At 41.3% G+C, this 19,057-nt stretch overlaps 1 protein-coding gene across 3 annotated transcripts in view; it reads right to left on the reverse strand.

Moving 5' to 3' along the window:
- Window positions 1–19,057, reverse strand: part of sf3b1 (splicing factor 3b, subunit 1) — a 70,799-nt gene that overhangs the window by 49,306 nt on the left and 2,436 nt on the right. Inside the window, exons 2-6 of one of the 3 annotated variants that reach the window (XM_060827403.1) lie at window positions 7,455–7,630; window positions 5,900–6,001; window positions 5,430–5,544; window positions 2,613–2,692; window positions 2,327–2,491 (exon numbers count right to left, since the gene is read on the reverse strand). In XM_060827403.1, coding sequence (XP_060683386.1) covers window positions 2,327–2,491; window positions 2,613–2,692; window positions 5,430–5,544; window positions 5,900–6,001; window positions 7,455–7,630 — 638 coding nt within the window. Of the gene's footprint in view, window positions 1–2,326; window positions 2,492–2,612; window positions 3,107–5,429; window positions 5,545–5,899; window positions 6,002–7,454; window positions 7,631–19,057 lie in introns of those variants that run through there. The other 2 variants (XM_060827404.1, XM_060827405.1) reach the window with 2 other exon arrangements.

Below are 19,057 nucleotides of genomic sequence, written 5' to 3' on the forward strand. Positions count from 1 at the left end.
ATCCTTTCCAAGCCATGTATTATCTTGTACGTCTCTATTAAGTCTCCCCTTAATGTTCTAAACTCCAATGAATACAATCCCAGGATCCTCAGCCATTCCTTGTATGTTAGACCTACCATTCCAGGGATCATCCGTGTGAATCTCCGCTGGACACGTTCCAGTGCCAGTATGTACTTCCTGAGGTGTGGGGACCAAAACTGGACACAGTACTCTAAATGGGGCCTAACCAGAGCTTTATAAAGTCTCAGTAGCACAACGGTGCTTTTATATTCCAACCCTCTTGAGGTAAATGACAACATTGCATTCGCTTTCTTAATCACGGACTCAACCTGCATGTTTACTTTCAGAGAATCCTTGACTAGCACTCCCAAATCCCTTTGTACTTTGGCTTTACGAATTTTCTCACCGTTTAGAAAGTAGTCCATGCTTGTATTCTTTTTTCCTAAGTGCAAGTCCTCGCATTTGCTCACATTTAATTCCATCAGCTATTTCCTGGACCACTCTCCCAAACTGTCTAGATCCTTCTGTAGCCTCCCCACTTCCTCAGTACTACCTGCCTGTCCACCTAACTTCGTATCATCGGCAAACTTCGCTAGAATGCCCCCAGTCCCTTCATCCAGATCAATGACATATAATGTGAACAGCTGCAGCCCCAACAGTGAACCCTGCGGGACACCACTTGTCACCGGCTGCCATTCCGAAAAAGAACCTTTTATTCCAACTCTCTGCCTTCTATCAGACAGTCAATCCTCAATCCATCCCAGTAGCTCACCTCGAACACCATGAGCTCTCACCTTGCTTAGCAGCCTCCCATGTGACACCTTATCAATGGCCTTTTGGAAGTCTAGATAAACCACATCCACTGGGTTTCCCTGGTCTAACCTACTTGTCACCTCTTCAAAGAATTCCAACAGGTTTGTCAGACACGACCTCCCCTTAATAAATCCATGTTGACTTGTTCTAATCAGACTCTGCTCTTCAAGAATTTAGAAACCTCATCCTTAATGACGGATTCTAGAATTATACCAACAACCGAGATTAGGCTAATTGGCCTATAATTTTCCATCTTTTGTCTTGATCCTTTCTTGAACAAGGGTGTTACAACAGCCATCTTCCAATCATCCAGAACTTTCCCTGACTCCAGTGACTTTTGAAAGATCTCAACCAATGCCTCCGCTATTTCCTCAGCCACCTATCTCAGAACTCTAGGATGTATCCCATCGGGGCCAGGAGATTTATCAATTTTAAAACCTTTTAGCTTTTCTAGCACTATCTCTTTTGTAATGGCAACCATACTCAACTCAGCCCCCGACTCCCTTTAATTGTTGGGATATTATTCATGTCTTCCACTGTGAAGACTGACGCAAAGTAATTGTTAAGTTCTTCTGCTATTTCCTTATCTCCCATCACTAGGCTTCCAGCATCATTTTGAAGTGGCTCAATGTCTACTTTTGCCTGTCGTTTGTTTCTTATGTATTGAAAGAAACTTTTACTATAATTTCTAATATTACTGGCTAGCCTACCTTCATATTTGATCCTCTCCTTCCTTATTTCTCTCTTTGTTATCCTCTGTTTGTTTTTGTTGCCTTCCCAGTCTTCTGATTTCCCACTGCTCTTGGCCACTTTATAGGATCTCTCTTTTTCTTTAATACATTTCCTGACTTCCTTTGTCAGCCATGGCTATCTAATCCCTGCCCGGATAATCTTTCTTTTCTTGGGGATGAACCTCTGTACAGTGTCCTCAATTATACCGACAAACTCCTGCCATTTTTTCTCTACGGTCTTCCCCGCTAGGCTCTGCTTCCAGTCTATTTTTGTCAGTTCCTCTCTCATGCCCTCATAATTACCTTTATTTAACTGTAACACCATTACATCTGATTTTGCCTTCTCTCTTTCAAACTGCAGACTGAACTCTAACATATTATGATCGCTGCTTCCTAAGGGTTCCCTTACTTTTAGATCTTTTATAGAGTCTGGTTCATTACATAGCACTAGGGCACAATCTGGCTTCCCAATATTAAAAATATGCATACTCTGCCATGGATCACTTAAGAAGAGAAAGGCAAGCACTGCTGAGAACAAAAATATTAAAACAGAATTGTAGTATTCGTTAGAGATTTGGTAGCTTCTCTGGAGAGAGGAACAGAGTTAATGTTTTAGGCCAGAATTCTGATGAAGGATCACTGACTTGAAACATTACCTCTCTGCTTCTCTTCATAGAATGCTGTCAGAATATTTTCAGTATTTTCTGCTTTTATTTCAAATTTATAGCATTTGCACTATTTTGATTTTCTTTGAACGAAAATATGTTAGCATTCCCCCTCACCTCTGCTTGGTCCCAGCTGGATACTTTCTTGGGTGTGGCACTGGGAGTTTGATCTGCTGTCTGATCCCAGCGACGCTTGCGCCTAGCAGGCTGTTGGGCTGATCCATTGACTGCCTTAAGATCTCCAGCTTTAGCTTTCTCAGCAAGCTGTTGCCTTATTTCCCTCTAAAATAAACAAATTAATAGATAAATGAAACTTTAACATAAAAGTAGTTTATTTTACATGGATACGCAAGATGTTGCACATATGTAAAACTAACATTTCAAAAGCAAGAAGGTGCATTACCTCTTCCTTTGTTAAATGCTGTTCTCGCATAACATCCATGTAAGTTCTGGCATGGACCTTAGGGTCTGGTGTCTTTCCACCTGAGGGACAAAAATAGTGAGAACAGACCAAATAACAATTAGTGCAAATATAAGAGAAAAGTCAATATTATTTTATCTAGTTATGATATTTTTGCATTAGCATTTTAGTTTATTTTGGTTCAACTTTTAAGTTTAAAATTGCTGACTTCTCAATTTTTTATATTTGTTCAAATCACAGCAACTTACAGAGAAGCGACCTGATGGTCAATTTAACCTGCTTGAATACAAACAGTAATAATTACAACAATCTAAAATAAATGCCTAAGTACAGTTATAAGCAAATCATACGCAAGACATCAAAACACATTAAGTGTCCATTATTGTTGGTTTTCCTTTGTTGATGTTCCGGAATACGTACACTGGCGGGCCTGTGTGTCCATCAGCAGTTCTGACTTCAAGCAGCAGAACAGAAGCCTAGAAAATTATCTCTTTACCATTAGTAACACTTTGGAAAGGGTTTTAAAATTCAAAACATCACACCTTGTGTTAGTTTTTAAAATCTCACTCAATATGTGTACTAATAAACTTCTTAGGAGAACACAAATTTTACCTGTTTAATATTAACCATATTAAAAAAATAATTGTAAATGCAACTATTTAAGCATAAAAAGTTACTTCAACAGGATACTTTAATTTGGGATTATGAGTTTGGGTTTGTCTAAAAACATGCTACACTGGCAGTGTCATACTGCCACTTTCATTGGACTTCCTTTTGGTTTACTTTTTTCAGCATAACCTACACACGATCTGTTGCACTGCACCCTTAAGAATGCAGACAGGACTGTCATAGCAGTACTGCTGTAGGAAAGAAATTAAGGACAGTTAGTATGGGCCCGTGGAATTCCGGCAAACATATTTAGAGCAAATACAGTTACAAAAATGTCAGATTCTATCCCTGATAAAACATACATTTCGTTGGTTTGATACCTCTTTCAATTAGACCTGTATCACTAGTTAAACTGAAAATGTACTAACTAGAGCAACACTTCTGATATTACTGTTAAATACAAACTCACTCACCTGAAAAAAAAACAAAAACTTCCATCTGGCCCACTATGCCTCCCAACAGCAACCACATGACTAGCATCTAACTAACTACCATTAAAATAGCTTCCAAAAGGCCACTCCAAATTATTTCAGAGGATGACAAGCTCCAGCCGAGATGTGAGAAACCTGTCTTTATCACAGAATTGAAATAGCCAGATTCTCCTTTGTCAATTCATTTTTATGGTTCCATTTCTTATGAAAACACAGATCCTTGGAGAAAAATTATTCCACAGGCATAACCTGTTGCATCACACTCAAGTTGCCATTCAGTATGTGTAGATCTCAAAAGTGGGTGTTGGCATGCTATCAATCTTGGACGAGGACGGGTAGGAATTTGCACCAATGCCAATCCTGTTATGATTCAATGCTCATGTATATGAATTTTTTAGTGTGGCTAGTGAATAATTGGAGAAGCTCAAGTGCTATTTTCATCAAGATAAATCCATTGCTTCGAAGTGATATTATGTGCTTCAAAATGTTTAGCAACAATCTATGCTTTGCAAAAATTAGAACAAACAAAGCCTTTTTTAAGTTTAATTGTAAAGGTTGCAAAATTATAAGTTTTGAATTATTTATCCAAAGAAATGTATTTTAGAGCTTTACATTTATGTTTATAGAAGTCTGTGGTTTTTAAAATAAAGACATTACTCAGCCAATGACTGCAGAGGATCAGGGTGCAAGCCAATTCTTAAAAGATTCAACTTGTACAGCAGTGCACCAATTGAAAACTGCGAAAAATCCAACCTAGTTTGCTAAAGATTTGTTTTTTAGTTAAGGTTTCAAGAACACATTCATGCAGTTATTATTTTATGTATGGACAACACCACACGCTAATAGCATTACTTAAGGTGTGCAAAATTATGTTTTTGATAGCAATGCATCTAAATCAGTTTCAGAACTGCAGGCCAGGCTCAAATTTACAAGGTTTTATATGTGTGGTTAGTTTTGAGTCAATTGTTCAGAATATTGGTTGGATCAGTTCACAAATACTAAAGTTTAAAAACTGATTATAACTTTTCAAGATTATAACTGAATATAAGATCCCATCTGTATTTAATCTAATTTGTTCTGGTAGGCCAAAGGAACAAGGCAGGGTAAAAGCAAGTTGACACTTTCAACTTGTATTCTGTGGGAGATGGCTTGTTTGGTGGGCCAGCAAACCTCTGCATACATTTGGAAAGGCCTTTTTAAAAAAATTCAATCCTTCAGCTAATTATTTCTGTACATGTACCTTCCATACAAGACCAGTGCTGAAAATACTGTTCTAATCAAGGTTTCCAAATGTTATGCTTTATCAAAAGAAGAAATAAACATTTATTACAAACAAGAACAAAAATTCAGCCAGCAGGTCTGCTTGAAAACACAAGAATGTGTCACTAATTTGACATGGAAGGCAATGGACATTTCTGAATATACGTAAATATTTAAATTTTCAGTTATATTGTTTCAACAGCCTGTTGTGTAGACAACGAAAGAGGTAATGGTAACCCTTCACATGTTGCATATGTTTTAATATACAGATATGCAAGATTTGAAGTGTTTTTCATAGTTTAATCTAATTTTAACAAGTTCTCAAATAAGATGCTTTAAATAGTTCAAACTGCGAAATAAGCAAAGCAAATAAAGTTCAAGGGCTGAACTGTTGTACACCCTCATACAAAGAAAGGTCAGCACAATCTGAAAAAATTACCATCTGCAAACGGGTCATGACGTTCAGGTGAAATAATCATCTGTCTCCTACGTGCTTTGTACTCATCTTCCCGTTCAGCAATTCGCTGCGGTCGATGTTCAGCAAATGGATCATACTGTACATACAAAATAAGTAAAGAAAAAAAAGCAAAGTTAAGCAGTAAATATTCAAAACTTTACATTTTAATTAATATGCTGGCTCAATCTACTATTTCACAGGTTATTTTCTGAATATATCAACAATTTTACAGATACGTTTTACTTCTAAAGAAACTAAGTAAACAAATGCAAGTGCTGCCAAAGCTTTTGCAAAAGAGAATATCTTTCGTCAATAATTTCAACAATGTTGTCTCAAATGAAAATTTCAGCTCGAAAAGGACAAACTTCCAAAAAGATTGCTTGCTCTCCACTGACACTGTTCACAGGACCAACGACAATTCAATTGCTCATTCCGTTAAAACACAATTCTACCTGCTCAGTTGATTGTGGTATATCATTTAATAGTGCCACTGGTGCATGATATCCAGGTTTCTTCTGACCAAGCAAGCTTGGAGACGAATAGTCATCATCATCCTAGGAAAACAAACATAATCTAAAATGGTTAAATGAATCTCTCCTTTTCTGCTGGCAAATCTATTTATCTTGTTTTAACATTTTAAAAAGAAAAAAAAGTTTTCAGAAAAAAGAGTCTTTAGCTTTTTTTTGCTCATTATTTCCTCCATAAAAATATCTTTATTACAATTCGAGGAAGGAACAGTTAGTTATCATATCTCCACATTGCCAACTTAATTGGAGAGATTTTGCTAATTTCCAGGATCCTGCCAAGAAATCAAAATATTTGAGAAGTAAGTTGGCAAAGACCTGAGCAAGTTTAAATATTGCCAAAAATGGTTATACAAAGGGCACAGTAAAGTCAACATTATTTTGTAATGCTCTACAAAATAGCTATCATAAATTTCATTTAGTTTACAACATGGTTGAAAATAACATTAGTCTTCGGACTTTTCTACTGTCAGACCAGAATACGGTTACACCTAATCATTTGACAATTTAACATTAGGCAAAACAATTATTCTTGATGGGAGAAAGTAAGGACTGCAGATGCTGGAAATCAGAGTCAAAAAGTGTGGTGCTGGAAAAGCACCATCTTGGACGGACACACACACACAGACACCAATCAATCCCACCATCCTGTGACTGAACACTTCACCTCCCCATCCCATTCCACCAAGGTCATACAAGTCCTGGGTCTCTACCACCGCCAAACTCTAGGAGGAAATATACCTCACCTTCTGCCTTGGGAACCTCCAACTACATGGGATCAATGTTGATTTCACCAATTTCCTTCTCGTGTCTCCCCACAACTTATTTCAGATCTAACCCTCCAACTTGGCACCACCCTCTTGAACTGTCCTACCTGTCCATTTTCCTTCCCACCTATCCGCTCTACCCTTCACTTTGACCTATCACCATCACCCCCCACATCCATCTACCTGTTACATTCCCAGCTACCTTACCCCAGCCCACCTCCTTCCCATTTATCTCTCAGTCCTCTTGCTACTACCCGCCCCCAACATTCTCGATGAAGAGCCTATGCTCGAAACATCGATTCTCCCGCTCCTCAGATGTTGCCTGACTGGCTGTGTTTTTCAAGCACCATGTTTTTTTTAAAAATGAATGTCAAGTTGATGTCAAGTTCCATTAAATACTAACCTATATGGTCTGTCCAAATTTAAATTGTTTAATAAAAGGTTACAAAAAATGTAAAAATATCATAGTGGAAATCAGACACCATAATTAGAGGCAATTTTTAGATTTAAAAGAAATTAAAAGTTTCAAGGTATCACTCAAGATGACATGCCACATATTGCTAGTTTACAATTTTCACAAAAAGCACTTTAATATATCAAATATTTCACTTAACTGAAATTAAAACACTATCTGGAAACAAACATTATTTAATTATGGTATTTATACAATAAGTGTAATTGAACACAGACAGTTTAAGCAAATGTTGTGTTTTTACCTCTTCTTGTTCATGTGCAGGAATTGATGTCATATATCCTGCAAATCTGCTGTCGCTCCCACCATATATCTCCTGATCATAGTAACCAGTTGAATCAAGACCAACTCCATCAGCATCTCCTTCTACAACAAGAGCTGCTTTCTTGTTCTGGATCTCTCTGATCTGTGCCTCAATATCTTTATAACAGGAAAAGAAAAGAATGGTGAAGTAGTTACAATTTAAATGTGTTAATTTTTTTTGTTAGTCCATTGGCACTTCTGTACTTATCCACAGAAAATACACTGAATTTATGTGTGGGCATCAAAATCTGTTCCAAATCCAAACGTTTTAGTTGCCCACCTGATGGCCTAATTTTATAATTAACAGGATTCCTCCATGTCATCTAATTAGTAAAGTTGGGTGATTAGATTAGATTAGATTACTTACAGTGTGCAAACAGGCCCTTTGGCCCAACAAGTCCACACCGACCCGCCGAAGCGCAACCCACCCATACCCCTACATTTACCCCTTACCTAACACTACGGGCAATTTAGCATGGCCAATTCACCTGACCCGCACATCTTTGGATTGTGGGAGGAAACCGGAGCACCCGGAGGAAACCCACGCAGACACGGGGAGAACGTGCAAACTCCACACAGTCAGTCGCCTGAGTCGGGAATTGAACCCGGGTCTCAGGCGCTGTGAGACAGCAGTGCTAACCACTGTGCCACCGAGGTTTGAAAAGATTACAGCCTTTTTAAAATGAAGCATAAAAGTATCTTTTGCAGGTGTGTATGTGTGAGGAATGGATTAACAGACTGGCAGAAAACATTAATGTCTGTGAAGCTCAGTTACAAAATAGCATGTATAGCAATGGAGAAATCTATCTCCTCTATCTCCACTATTTAAGAATTCAATGGAAAGGCTGCAATCTCTCTAGACAACTGCCACTAAGGCTTTGTGTGCCCTTCATGAGTATTCACTTTTGCTTCCAATATCTACATGATTTAGGTGACCAGAACTGTATGCAATATTCCAAATGTGGCCTAACTGAAGTTTTACACAGCTTCAACATAACTTAGCAATTTTGATACTCTTATGTCCTGACTGATGAAGGCAAGCATGCCGTATGCCTATCCACTTGCGTTGCCACTTTCAGGGAAACGCGGACCTGTACACCTATATTAATGCTTCTAAGCGTTCTGCCATTTACTGTATGCTTCCCTCCTGCATTAGATCTGCCAAAATGCATCACCTCGCAGTTGTTCAGGTTAAAGTCCGCCTGCCATTTCTCTGCCCAAGTCTCCAGCCAGTTGATATCGGTCAATAATCCTCCTCACGGTCTGTAGTTCCCCAATCTGCGTCATCTGCAAACTTATTAATCAGGCCACCTAAATCTCCTCCAAATCATTTACATAAATTACAAGCAACAGAGGTCCCATCACAGAGCGCTGCAGAACATCACAGGTAAGACATCTCCAGTCTTCCACTGTTATGTTCAATTTTCCATGACGAAGCCAATTCTGTACTCATCCTACCAGCTCACCAAGGATTCCATGTGACTTCACCTTCTAGAGCAGCCTAACCTGAGGGACCTTGTCACAGGCGTTGCTGAAATCCATGTAAAAGCCATATAAATCTATTAATAACAGTGGGGACTATGAAATTACCAGTCATTCAAAACATATCAATAAGTAAACAGGACAAGTCACTTGGCTCTTCAGGCCTATTTTGCCATTCAATATAATCATGGTTGATCAGATTTTGACCTCAACTCTACATTCCTGCAAACCCCCAACGATCTTTAACCCCTTTGGGAAAACTTCACTGGTACACTGATATCTTTTAGGGTTGGTTTCAGTTTCCCTTCGTTTAACTTCTAATCGCATCAAGAAAGTGGGCCACCAAAATGACCTCAGTATTCAATGCAGATCATGTTATGCGGGTGAAGTCCATACCTTGATGGATTACGAACAGCACATGAAGGGAAGCAAACGGTTATAGCAGTGCTTTACAAACTATTTTCCAAGGAGATCCTGTCTTAATTCATCATCATGTTATCAAAGGTAAGTAGGGCAAGGCCTTGCCAGCAAAACAAGTATACAAAAAACTCCTAAAATTGTGACCCCAGATTCTAAAAATAAAACAGCACAGCAATAATAAAAAATATTGTAATACACACCATATAATTGTAAAATCTGTTTTTAGAAATACACTCAAAGTATTATTAAATATACCCATGTAGATTTCAGCAGGTTTTCCATATCCCCTGGTGACAGAAGACTGTGAAGCCTCTCTTCCATGCCAAGCCCTCCCAAAGACACAAAATTCAGTTCTTTCCCTCCCCCGTACACATATATTACTCTCTTACCATTTGTCCTGCCGCTCTTCCAAACCCCACCTCTCCCACTCACTCAGCATCCACCTTTGCCAACTGCCCTGGCTGCACTCACTCAGCAGTCTTCTAATAAAACACATTCCACAATGCCAGGCAGCTGGATTCAATCTGGTGTGATGTTGAGTGGTGGCACTTGTGGTTCAGATCCAGATGCAAGCGGGAATGGGCCTCCCCATGGATTTTAGAGATTGTGCTCCATAGAGATCAGACCTCAGCGAGATCATGGTTGAGCACACTAACAACTAATCAAAGGTGAAAATCATTCCCAAGGGTGGAATTCCATATTTTAAAAGTCAGGAGTCCACCAAGAGACTGAAATTTCTCACCACCAATCATTTCCCTTCACTAACACCTGTATATTAGGACAAAGGTTAGAGAAATTGCTCCACTGTATAGCCAAATAACAACTTGACATTGTTATACCAAGAATTATATCTTTCAGGCAATGTACCAGGTTCCCCCCACCATTCTTGGGCACATCCTGTCTCACCAGCAGGGCAGACGGTAGCACACTGGGACACAATCATAAGGCTCTTGATTTTCTAAAAACACCGACTTTAAATCTTAAAGTCTCAAGCATGAGAAGGAAATTTCCTGCTCATTACCATCAGCTAATTTATTGTTCCTTTATGGTGAGCACCACTTGGAAATGTATGGAAAATAGCAAGGACATGGAATGTAACCCAGATGGGGAACTTCAATTTCTACTGCCAAACATAATTCAATACTACCACTATTTAGCAACGCTGCTCAATCTTTAAAAGCCATAGCTGTCAGATTGGGCCTGCAAGAAGAGATGAGAGAACTACTTGATTTTGTCTCACCAATGTACCTGTTGAAGATATATCAGTCCACAATGATATTGGTAGGAGTGACCAGCTCTTCATTATTAATGCATCTACACATGGAGAACATCCTAATTCATGTTGTGTGGCTATGATTTTCCAAGAGGATTGCTTCAAAACAAATCCAGCAGCTCAAAACCAGGCATTCATGAGGTGCTCCTTTCCTTAGGGGTGAAGTTCCTTAGGTTAAACCACCACGAGTCACCTCTTTCTTGCAATGAAATAGCAACCCTATGGTCTGGTAAGACTATGGTGACATGACCTTTACTTTACATTCCTGACTGAATGAATTGCACTGCACTGATTGTCATGCTAGAATAAGGAATTTGTTTGACCAGGAGGCTACAGGTTCTGTTGGTGCCAAGTACAATTAAGGCATGTGTGGAATTCTAGTAGAAGAGTAGAACCTAATCCACCTCCTCCAAGACTTCCATTTCCCCGGCCCCCAACGCCTCATTTTCACCATGGATATCCAATCCCTCTACACCTCCATCCACCATGACCAGGGCCTCCAAGCCCTCCGTTTTTTCCTCTCCAGATGTCCCCAACAGTACCCTCCCACTGACACACTCATTTGTTAAGCCGAACTGGTCCTCACCCTTAACAATCTCTCCTTTGAATCCTTCCATTTCCTCCAGACCAAAGGGGTAGCCATGGGCACACTTTTGGGCCCCAGCTATGCCTGTCTCTTTGTTGGCTACGTAGAACAGTTGATCTTCTGTAATTACACCGGCACCACTCCCCACCTCTTCCTCCGCTACACTGATGACTGCATTGGCGTCACCTCATGCTCCCGCGAGGAGGTTGAGCAATTCATCAACTTCACCAACACATTCCACCCTGACCTTAAATTTACCAGGACCATCTCTGACACCTCCCTCCCTTCCTGGACCTCTCCATCTCCATTAATGACGACCGACATGACACTGACATTTTTTTACAAACCCACCAACTCTCACAGCTACCTGGATTACACCTCTTCCCACCCTACCTCTTGCAAAAATGCCATCCCATATTCCCAACTCCTCCGCCGCATCTGCTCCCAGGAGGACCAGTTCCACCACAGAACACACCAGATGGCCTCCTTCTTTAGAGACCGCAATTTCCCTTCCCACGTGGTTAAAGATGCCCTCCAACGCATCTCGTATGCGTCCACATCCTGCACCTCCGCCCGCAGACCCCACCCCTCCAACTGTAACAAGGACAGAAAGTCCCTTGTGCTCACCTTCCACCCGACTTACCTTCGCATAAACCAAATCATCCGCTGACATTTCCGCCACCTCCAAAAAGATCCCACTACCAGGGATATATTTCCCTCCCCACCCCTTTCTGCCTTCCGTAAAGACCGTTCCCTCCGTGACTACCTGTCAGGTCCACACCCCCCTCCAACCCACCCTCCCATCCTGGCATTTTCCCCTGCCACTGCAGGAACTGTAAAACCTGCACCCACACCTCCTCCCTCACCTCTATCCAAGTCCCTAAAGGGGCCTTCCACATCCAAAGTTTTATCTGCACATCCACTAATATCATTTATTATATCCATTGCTCCCGATGCGGTCTCCTCTACATTGGGGAGACTGGGCGCCTCCTAGCAGAGCGCTTTAGGGAACATCTCCGGGACACCCGTACCAATCAACCACACCGCCCCGTGGCCCAACATTTCAACACCCCCTCCCACTCTGCCGAGGACATGGAGGTCCTGGGCCTCCTTCACTGCTGCTCCCTCACCACCAGACGCCTGGAGGAAGAACGCCTCATCTCCCGCCTCGGAACACCTCAACCGCAGGGCATCAATATGGACTTCAACAGTTTCCTCATTTACCCATCCCCCACCTCATCCTAGTTCCAAACTTCCAGCTCAGCACTGTCCCCATGACTTGTCCTGACTTGTCCTACCTGCCTATCTCCTTTTCCACCTATCCACTCCACCCTCTCCTCCCTGACCTATCACCTTTATCCCCTCCAACACTCACCCATTGTACTCTATGCTACTTTCTCCCCACCCCCACCTTCCGCTAGCTTATCTCTCCACGCTTCAGGCTCACTGTCTTTATTCCTGGTGAAGGGCTTTTGCCCAAAAAGTCGATTTCGCTGCTCCTTGAACTGCTGTGCTCTTCCAGCACCACTAATCCAGAACCTAATAAGATCTAACCTAGTGAAGCCACAGAGGACGACATACATACCCAACAGCAGAGGCAACAGTTTATAAACTTCAGAAGCAATCTCACAATTTACAACCAGACTAAAACTGCCACTCCAACACATTAATTCATGAATGATTTGACAGTTAAACTAATAGAGGCAGGATGTTCCATGAATGTTCATATCCTCAAACATGATAAAACTCAACAAATGCATAGAAAATACAAGTATTTGCAACCACTTTCAACCAGAGGTGCCATGTGAAAGATCCATCTCAGATTTCCATCATTACAGATAGAAGTCTTCAGCTAATTTGATTCACTATGTGACAATAACAAATGTAAGAGCACCATGGGATATGGGCCGGGTGCTGGCAGGTGGGACTAGATTGGGTTGGGATCTCTGGTCGGCATGGACAGGTTGGACTGAAAGGTCTGTTTCCATGCTGTATATCTCTATGACTCTATAACCGGCCTTCATGTAACTAGGGTCCACTTGTGGTGCCATGGTAGTGCCCGTATCCCCAGACTGGGAGGCACAGGTTTAAGTCCCACAAGATCCAGAGGTGAGAGACAGCAGCCCTGAACAGATCGACAAACAAAACTGGTCATAAACACCAGAAGCACCTTACAGCCAATTACATACTTTTAAAGTACAGTCACTGTAAGAAGTGCAACTGCCAGTGTGCACACAGCAAACTCCCATAACTAAAGTTGTTATATTAGGATTAATCTGTTTGTGATGTTAATTAATAAATATTGGCCAGGATCAAGGATAACTCCCCTGCTCTTATTTTGAAACATTCCCATGGGTACTTTTGTATTGAAAAACCATACTGCCACCAACTCAGTACTCTCATTAGTGTCAGACTTCATTGCTTGCTAAAGTCCTGGAGTGAGACGTGAACTTACAATTTTCTGATTCAAAAAGTGCGTGCTAACAAAAATTGAGTCACCGATTCAGCCAAAAGCTAACAACGTCCAAAAAAATCCTAAATATAGCCCCACTCCAGTACCTATTGAGTCCCTAGCCAGTTGCTCCAGTACAGCTATAACAGTACCATTGACCAAATATGGAAAAATTGCCCAAGTACATCTGGTTATAAAAAGCCAGAAACAACAATCTCACCAATACACTTTCATGGAAAGTGAGGATGGTACCAACAACAGTGGCTTGTATCATTTGACAACAATGAGTCCTGTGAGGCACAAGATTCCAGGTTCAAAGTCCACTCCAAAGTCTGAGTACAAAAATCAAGGTTTGCCATTCCAATCCAGACCTGAAGAAGTCACTGTCAGAGGTGGCATTTTTCAAGTGAGATATCACAATGAGGCTCAGCTGTCTATTTGGGAGAGTGTAAAAAATTCCACGGTATTATTTTGAAGAGCACAATGAGGCATTACCAGTGATTCAGCCAATCCTAATACAGTAGCGCCTCGACTTACGAACTTAATCCGTTCCGGGACCCGGTTCGTGAACCGAAAAGTTTGCGAACTGAATCAATTTTTCCCATTGTTCGGAGAGCGTAAGAATGCTTGGACGTAGTAACACACGCTGTTCACAGCGCACGTGCCAAAGACGAACTGAATGAGATCACGCGGGGCCCGAGGGCTTTTGTGTTCAACAAGCGCGTAGCAAAGCAGAACAATGAAACCACGTGGTCGCACACGGGCTTTCTGCATTCGTACTTTCGTTCATACCTTGAATTTCATACGTACGTTGAAGCAAAATTTTACGTACAATCCTGTTTGTAAACTGATCTGTTTGTGAACAGGGTTGTTCGTATGTCGAGGCGCTACTGTACTTCAATCAACATCACAAATTTCAAATTATTCACCTATCATTGTGCCCATGAATCACAAAAAGATGGCTTCCAAGTTCAGCGAGTAATAGGGCAAGCAAAATGGAATGTTGGCCTTCATTTCAAAGGGAATAGATAAAAGTAGGGAGGTTTCACTAAAAAACTTTGCAAGGCACTAGTCAAGACCACAACTATGAATGGCTTCAAATATTTAAGAAAAAATATTTTGAGAGTAGAGGCAGTTCAGAGAAGGGTCACTAGGATGATAACAGATATGCAGGGATTGTCTTATGAAGACAGTTGAGTAAATTAAGCCTGTACTATTGGAATATAGAAGAATAAGCAACAATCTTGTTGATACATAAAAGATTCTTAGGGTTCTTGACAAGACAGAGGAAGGTTGTGCCTTTTCCAGCACCTCTAATCCAGATTGCGCCCTCTTATGGAAGAGTCTAGGACCAGAAGGCATAATTTCAGGATAAGGCATTACTTCTCATCTGTCTTAAAAATGTGTAATCTCTCTCAGGTGGTAGTGAATCTGTTGAATTCTTTCCCACAAAGGGTTGTTGAGGCTGGGTCATGAAATACACCTTAACTCTGAGATAGATAGAGTTTTAATCAATAAGCAAATCAAGTGTCATAGGAAAAGGGCAGGAAAGTGGAGTAGAAGATTGTCAAATCAATCATGATCTCATGGAATTGCAAAGCAAACCTGATGGGCTGAGTGGCCTATTTTTGCTCCTATGTCTTATGTTCTTATTACAGTGCTATTTCTGAGAGTTTGCTGCGTACAATCTTTCTTTATTATTAAACAGGGTGAGGGTTTTGCTGGCTGGGCAGCATTTATTACCCATTCCTAATTACCCTGAGGGCAGTTGAGAGTCAACCACTTTGTTGTGAGTCTGGAGTCACATGTAGACCAGACAAGGTAAGGATGGCAGTTTCCTTCCCTAAAGGACATTAGTCAACCAAATGTGTTTTTCCCAACAATTGGCAAAGGATTTACAGTAGCCATTAGATTCTTAATTCCAAATGTTTATTGAATTCAGATTCCACATCTTGCAACGGTGGGATTCGAACCCAGGTCCCCAGAACATTACCTCTCCATAATCTACTGTCAATGCATCTGACTCAGATTTAACAAAAAAAGCCAGAATGGGAAGCAGTATTTACATTTATATAGAGAATTTATTTTCATTAAAATTGCTTATTTTGATAAAATATATTATTTATTATAACATTACTATTTGCTGATCAAGACTTGTGAACAGAAATGTTTCAGTAATGAATTCACAGAAACTGTCAATGTCCATCGTCAAAGCTGTAAAACAAAGGGTGCATTATAGAGTCATAGAGACGGACAGCATGGAAACAGACCCTTCGATCCAACCCATCCATACCGATCAGATATCCCAACCCAATCTAGTCCCACCTGCCAGTACCCGGCCCATATCCCTCCAAATCCTTCCTATTCATATACCCATTCAAATGCCTCTTAAATGTTGCAATTGTACCAGCCTCCACCACATCCTCTGGCAGCTCATTCCATATATGTACGACCCTCTGTGAAAAAGTTGCCCCTTATGTCTCTTTTATATCTTTCCCCTTTCACCCTAAACCTATGCCCTCTAGTTCTGGACTCCCCAACCCCAGGGAAAAGACTTTGCCTTTTTACCCTATCCATGCCCCTCATAATTTTGTAAAGCTCTATAAAGGTCACCCCTCAGCCTCCAACGCTCCAGGGAAGACAGCCTGAGCCTGTTCAGCCTCTCCCTATAGCTCAAATCCTCTAACCCTGGCAACATCCTTGTATATCTTTTCTGAACCCTTTCAGGTTTCACAACATCTTTCCAATAGGAAGACGACCAGAACTGCATGCAATATTCCAACAATGGACTAACCAATGTTCTGTACAGCCGCAACATGACCTCCCAACTCCTGTACTCAATACTCTGACCAAAAAAGGAAAGCATATCAAATGCCTTCTTCACTATCCTATCTACCTGAACCTCCACTTTCAAGGAGCTATGAACCTGCACTCCACGGTCTCTTTGTTCAGCAACACTTCCTAGGACCTTACCATTAAGTGTATAAGTCCTGCTAAGATTTGCTTTCCCAAAGTGCAGCACCTCGCATTTATCTGCATTAAATTCCATCTGCCACTTTTCAGCCCAGTGGCCCATATGGTCAAGATCCTGTTGTAATCTGAGGTAACCCTCTTTGTTGTCCACTACACCTCCAATTTTGGTGTCATCTGCAAAATTACTAACTGTACCTCTTATGCTCACATCCAAATCATTTATGCAAATGACAAAAAGTAGAGGACGCAACACCGATCTTTGTGGCACTCCACTGGTCACAGGTCTCCAATCTGAAAAACAACCCTCCACCACCATCCTCTGTCTTCTACCTTTGAGCCAGTTCTGTATCCATGCAATGGCTAGTTCTCCCTGTATTCAATGAGATCTAACCTTGCTGATCAGTCTCCCATGGGGAACCTTGTCGAACACCTTACTGAAGTCCATATAGATCACATCTGCCACTCTGCCCTCATCAATCTTCTTTGTTATTTCTTCAAAAAACTCAATCTAGTTTGTGAGACATGATTTCCCACGCACAAATCCATGTTGACAATCCCTAATCAGTCCTTGCCTTTCCAAACACATGCACATCCTATCCCTCAGGATTCTCTCCAACAACTTGCCCACCAGCGAGGTCAGGCTCACTGGTCTATAGTTCCCTGGTTTGTCCTTACCAACCTTCTTAAAACAGTGGCACCACATTTGCTAACCTCCAGTCTTCTGGAATCTCACCTGTGACTATCGATGAAGCATCCAAGAAGCAGGAGAACCGACATTTCAGGCATGAGCCCTTCTTCAGGAATGCATTCCTGAAGAAGGGCTCATGCCCGAAACATCAATTCTCTTGCTCCTTGGGTGCTGCCTGACGCTGCACTTTTCCAGCAACACATTTTCAGCTCTGATCTCCAACATCTGCAGTCCTCACTTTCTCTCTGTGACTATCGATGAAACAAATATCTCAGCAAGAGGCCCAACAATCACTTCTCTAGCTTCCCAAGAGTTCTCTGGTACACCTGATCAGGTCCTAGGGATTTATCCACCTTTACCCATTTCAAGACATCCAGCACTTCCTTCTCTCTAATCTGGACTTGTTGCAAGATGTCACAATCTATTTCCCTACAGTCTATATCTTCCACGTCCTTTTCCACAGTAAATACTGATGCAAAATTCTCATTTAGTATCTCCCCCATTTTCTGCGGCTCCACACAAAGGCCACCTTGCTAATCTTCGAGGGCCCCTATTCTCTCCCTAGTTACCCTTTTGTCCTTAATGTATTTGTAAAAACCCTTTGGATTCTCCTTAATTCTATTTGCCAAAGCTATCTCACGTCCCCTTTTTGCCCTCCTGATTTCCCTCTTTAGTATACTCCTACTTTCTTTATACTCCAAGGATTCACTCGATCTATCCTGTCTATACGATTAGATTAGATTAGATTAGATTACTTAGTGTGGAAACAGGCCCTTCGGCATAACAAGTCCACACGACCCGCCGAAGTGCAACCCACCCATACCCCTACATTTACCCCTTACCTAACACTACGGGCAATTTAGCATGGCCAATTCACCTGACCTGCACATCTTTGGAATGTGGGAGGAAACCCGAGCAACCAGAGGAAACCCACGCAGACACGGGGAGAACGTGCAAACTCCACACAGTCAGTCGCCTGAGGCGGTAATTGAACACGGGTCTCTGGCGCTGTGAGGCAGCAGTGCTAACCACTGTGCATACCTGACATATGCTTCCTTCTTTTTCTCAACCAAACCCTCAATTCTTTAGTTATCCAGCATTCCCTATACTTACCAGCCTTTCCTTTCACCCTGACAGGAATATACGTTTTCTGGATTCTCGTTATCTCATTTCTGAAGGCTTCCCATTTTCCAATTGTCCCTTTACCTGCAATCATCTGCGCCCAATCAGCTTTCGAAAGTTCTTGCCTAATACCGTTAAAATTGGCCTTTCTCCAATTTAGAACTTCAACTTTTAGATCTGGTCTATCCTTTTCCATCACTATTTTAAAAACGAATAGAATTATGGTTGCTGGCCCCAAAGTGCTCCCCACTGACACCTCAGTCACCTGCCCTGCCTTCTTTCCCAAGAATAGATCAGGTTTTGCACCTTTTCTAGTAGGTACATCCACATACTGAATCAGAAAATTGTCTTGTACACACTTCACAAATTCCTCTCCAGTTAAACCTTTAACATTGTGGCAGTCCCAGTCTATGTTTGGAAAGTTAAAATCCCCTACCCTATTATTTTTACAGATAGCTGAGATCTCCTTACAAGTTTGTTTCTCAATTTCCCTCTGACTATTAGGGGGAATATAATACAATCCTAATAAGGTGATCATCCCTTTCTTA

Source organism: Hemiscyllium ocellatum, chromosome 7 (assembly GCF_020745735.1).
Source record: "Hemiscyllium ocellatum isolate sHemOce1 chromosome 7, sHemOce1.pat.X.cur, whole genome shotgun sequence".
NCBI lineage: Eukaryota > Metazoa > Chordata > Chondrichthyes > Orectolobiformes > Hemiscylliidae > Hemiscyllium > Hemiscyllium ocellatum.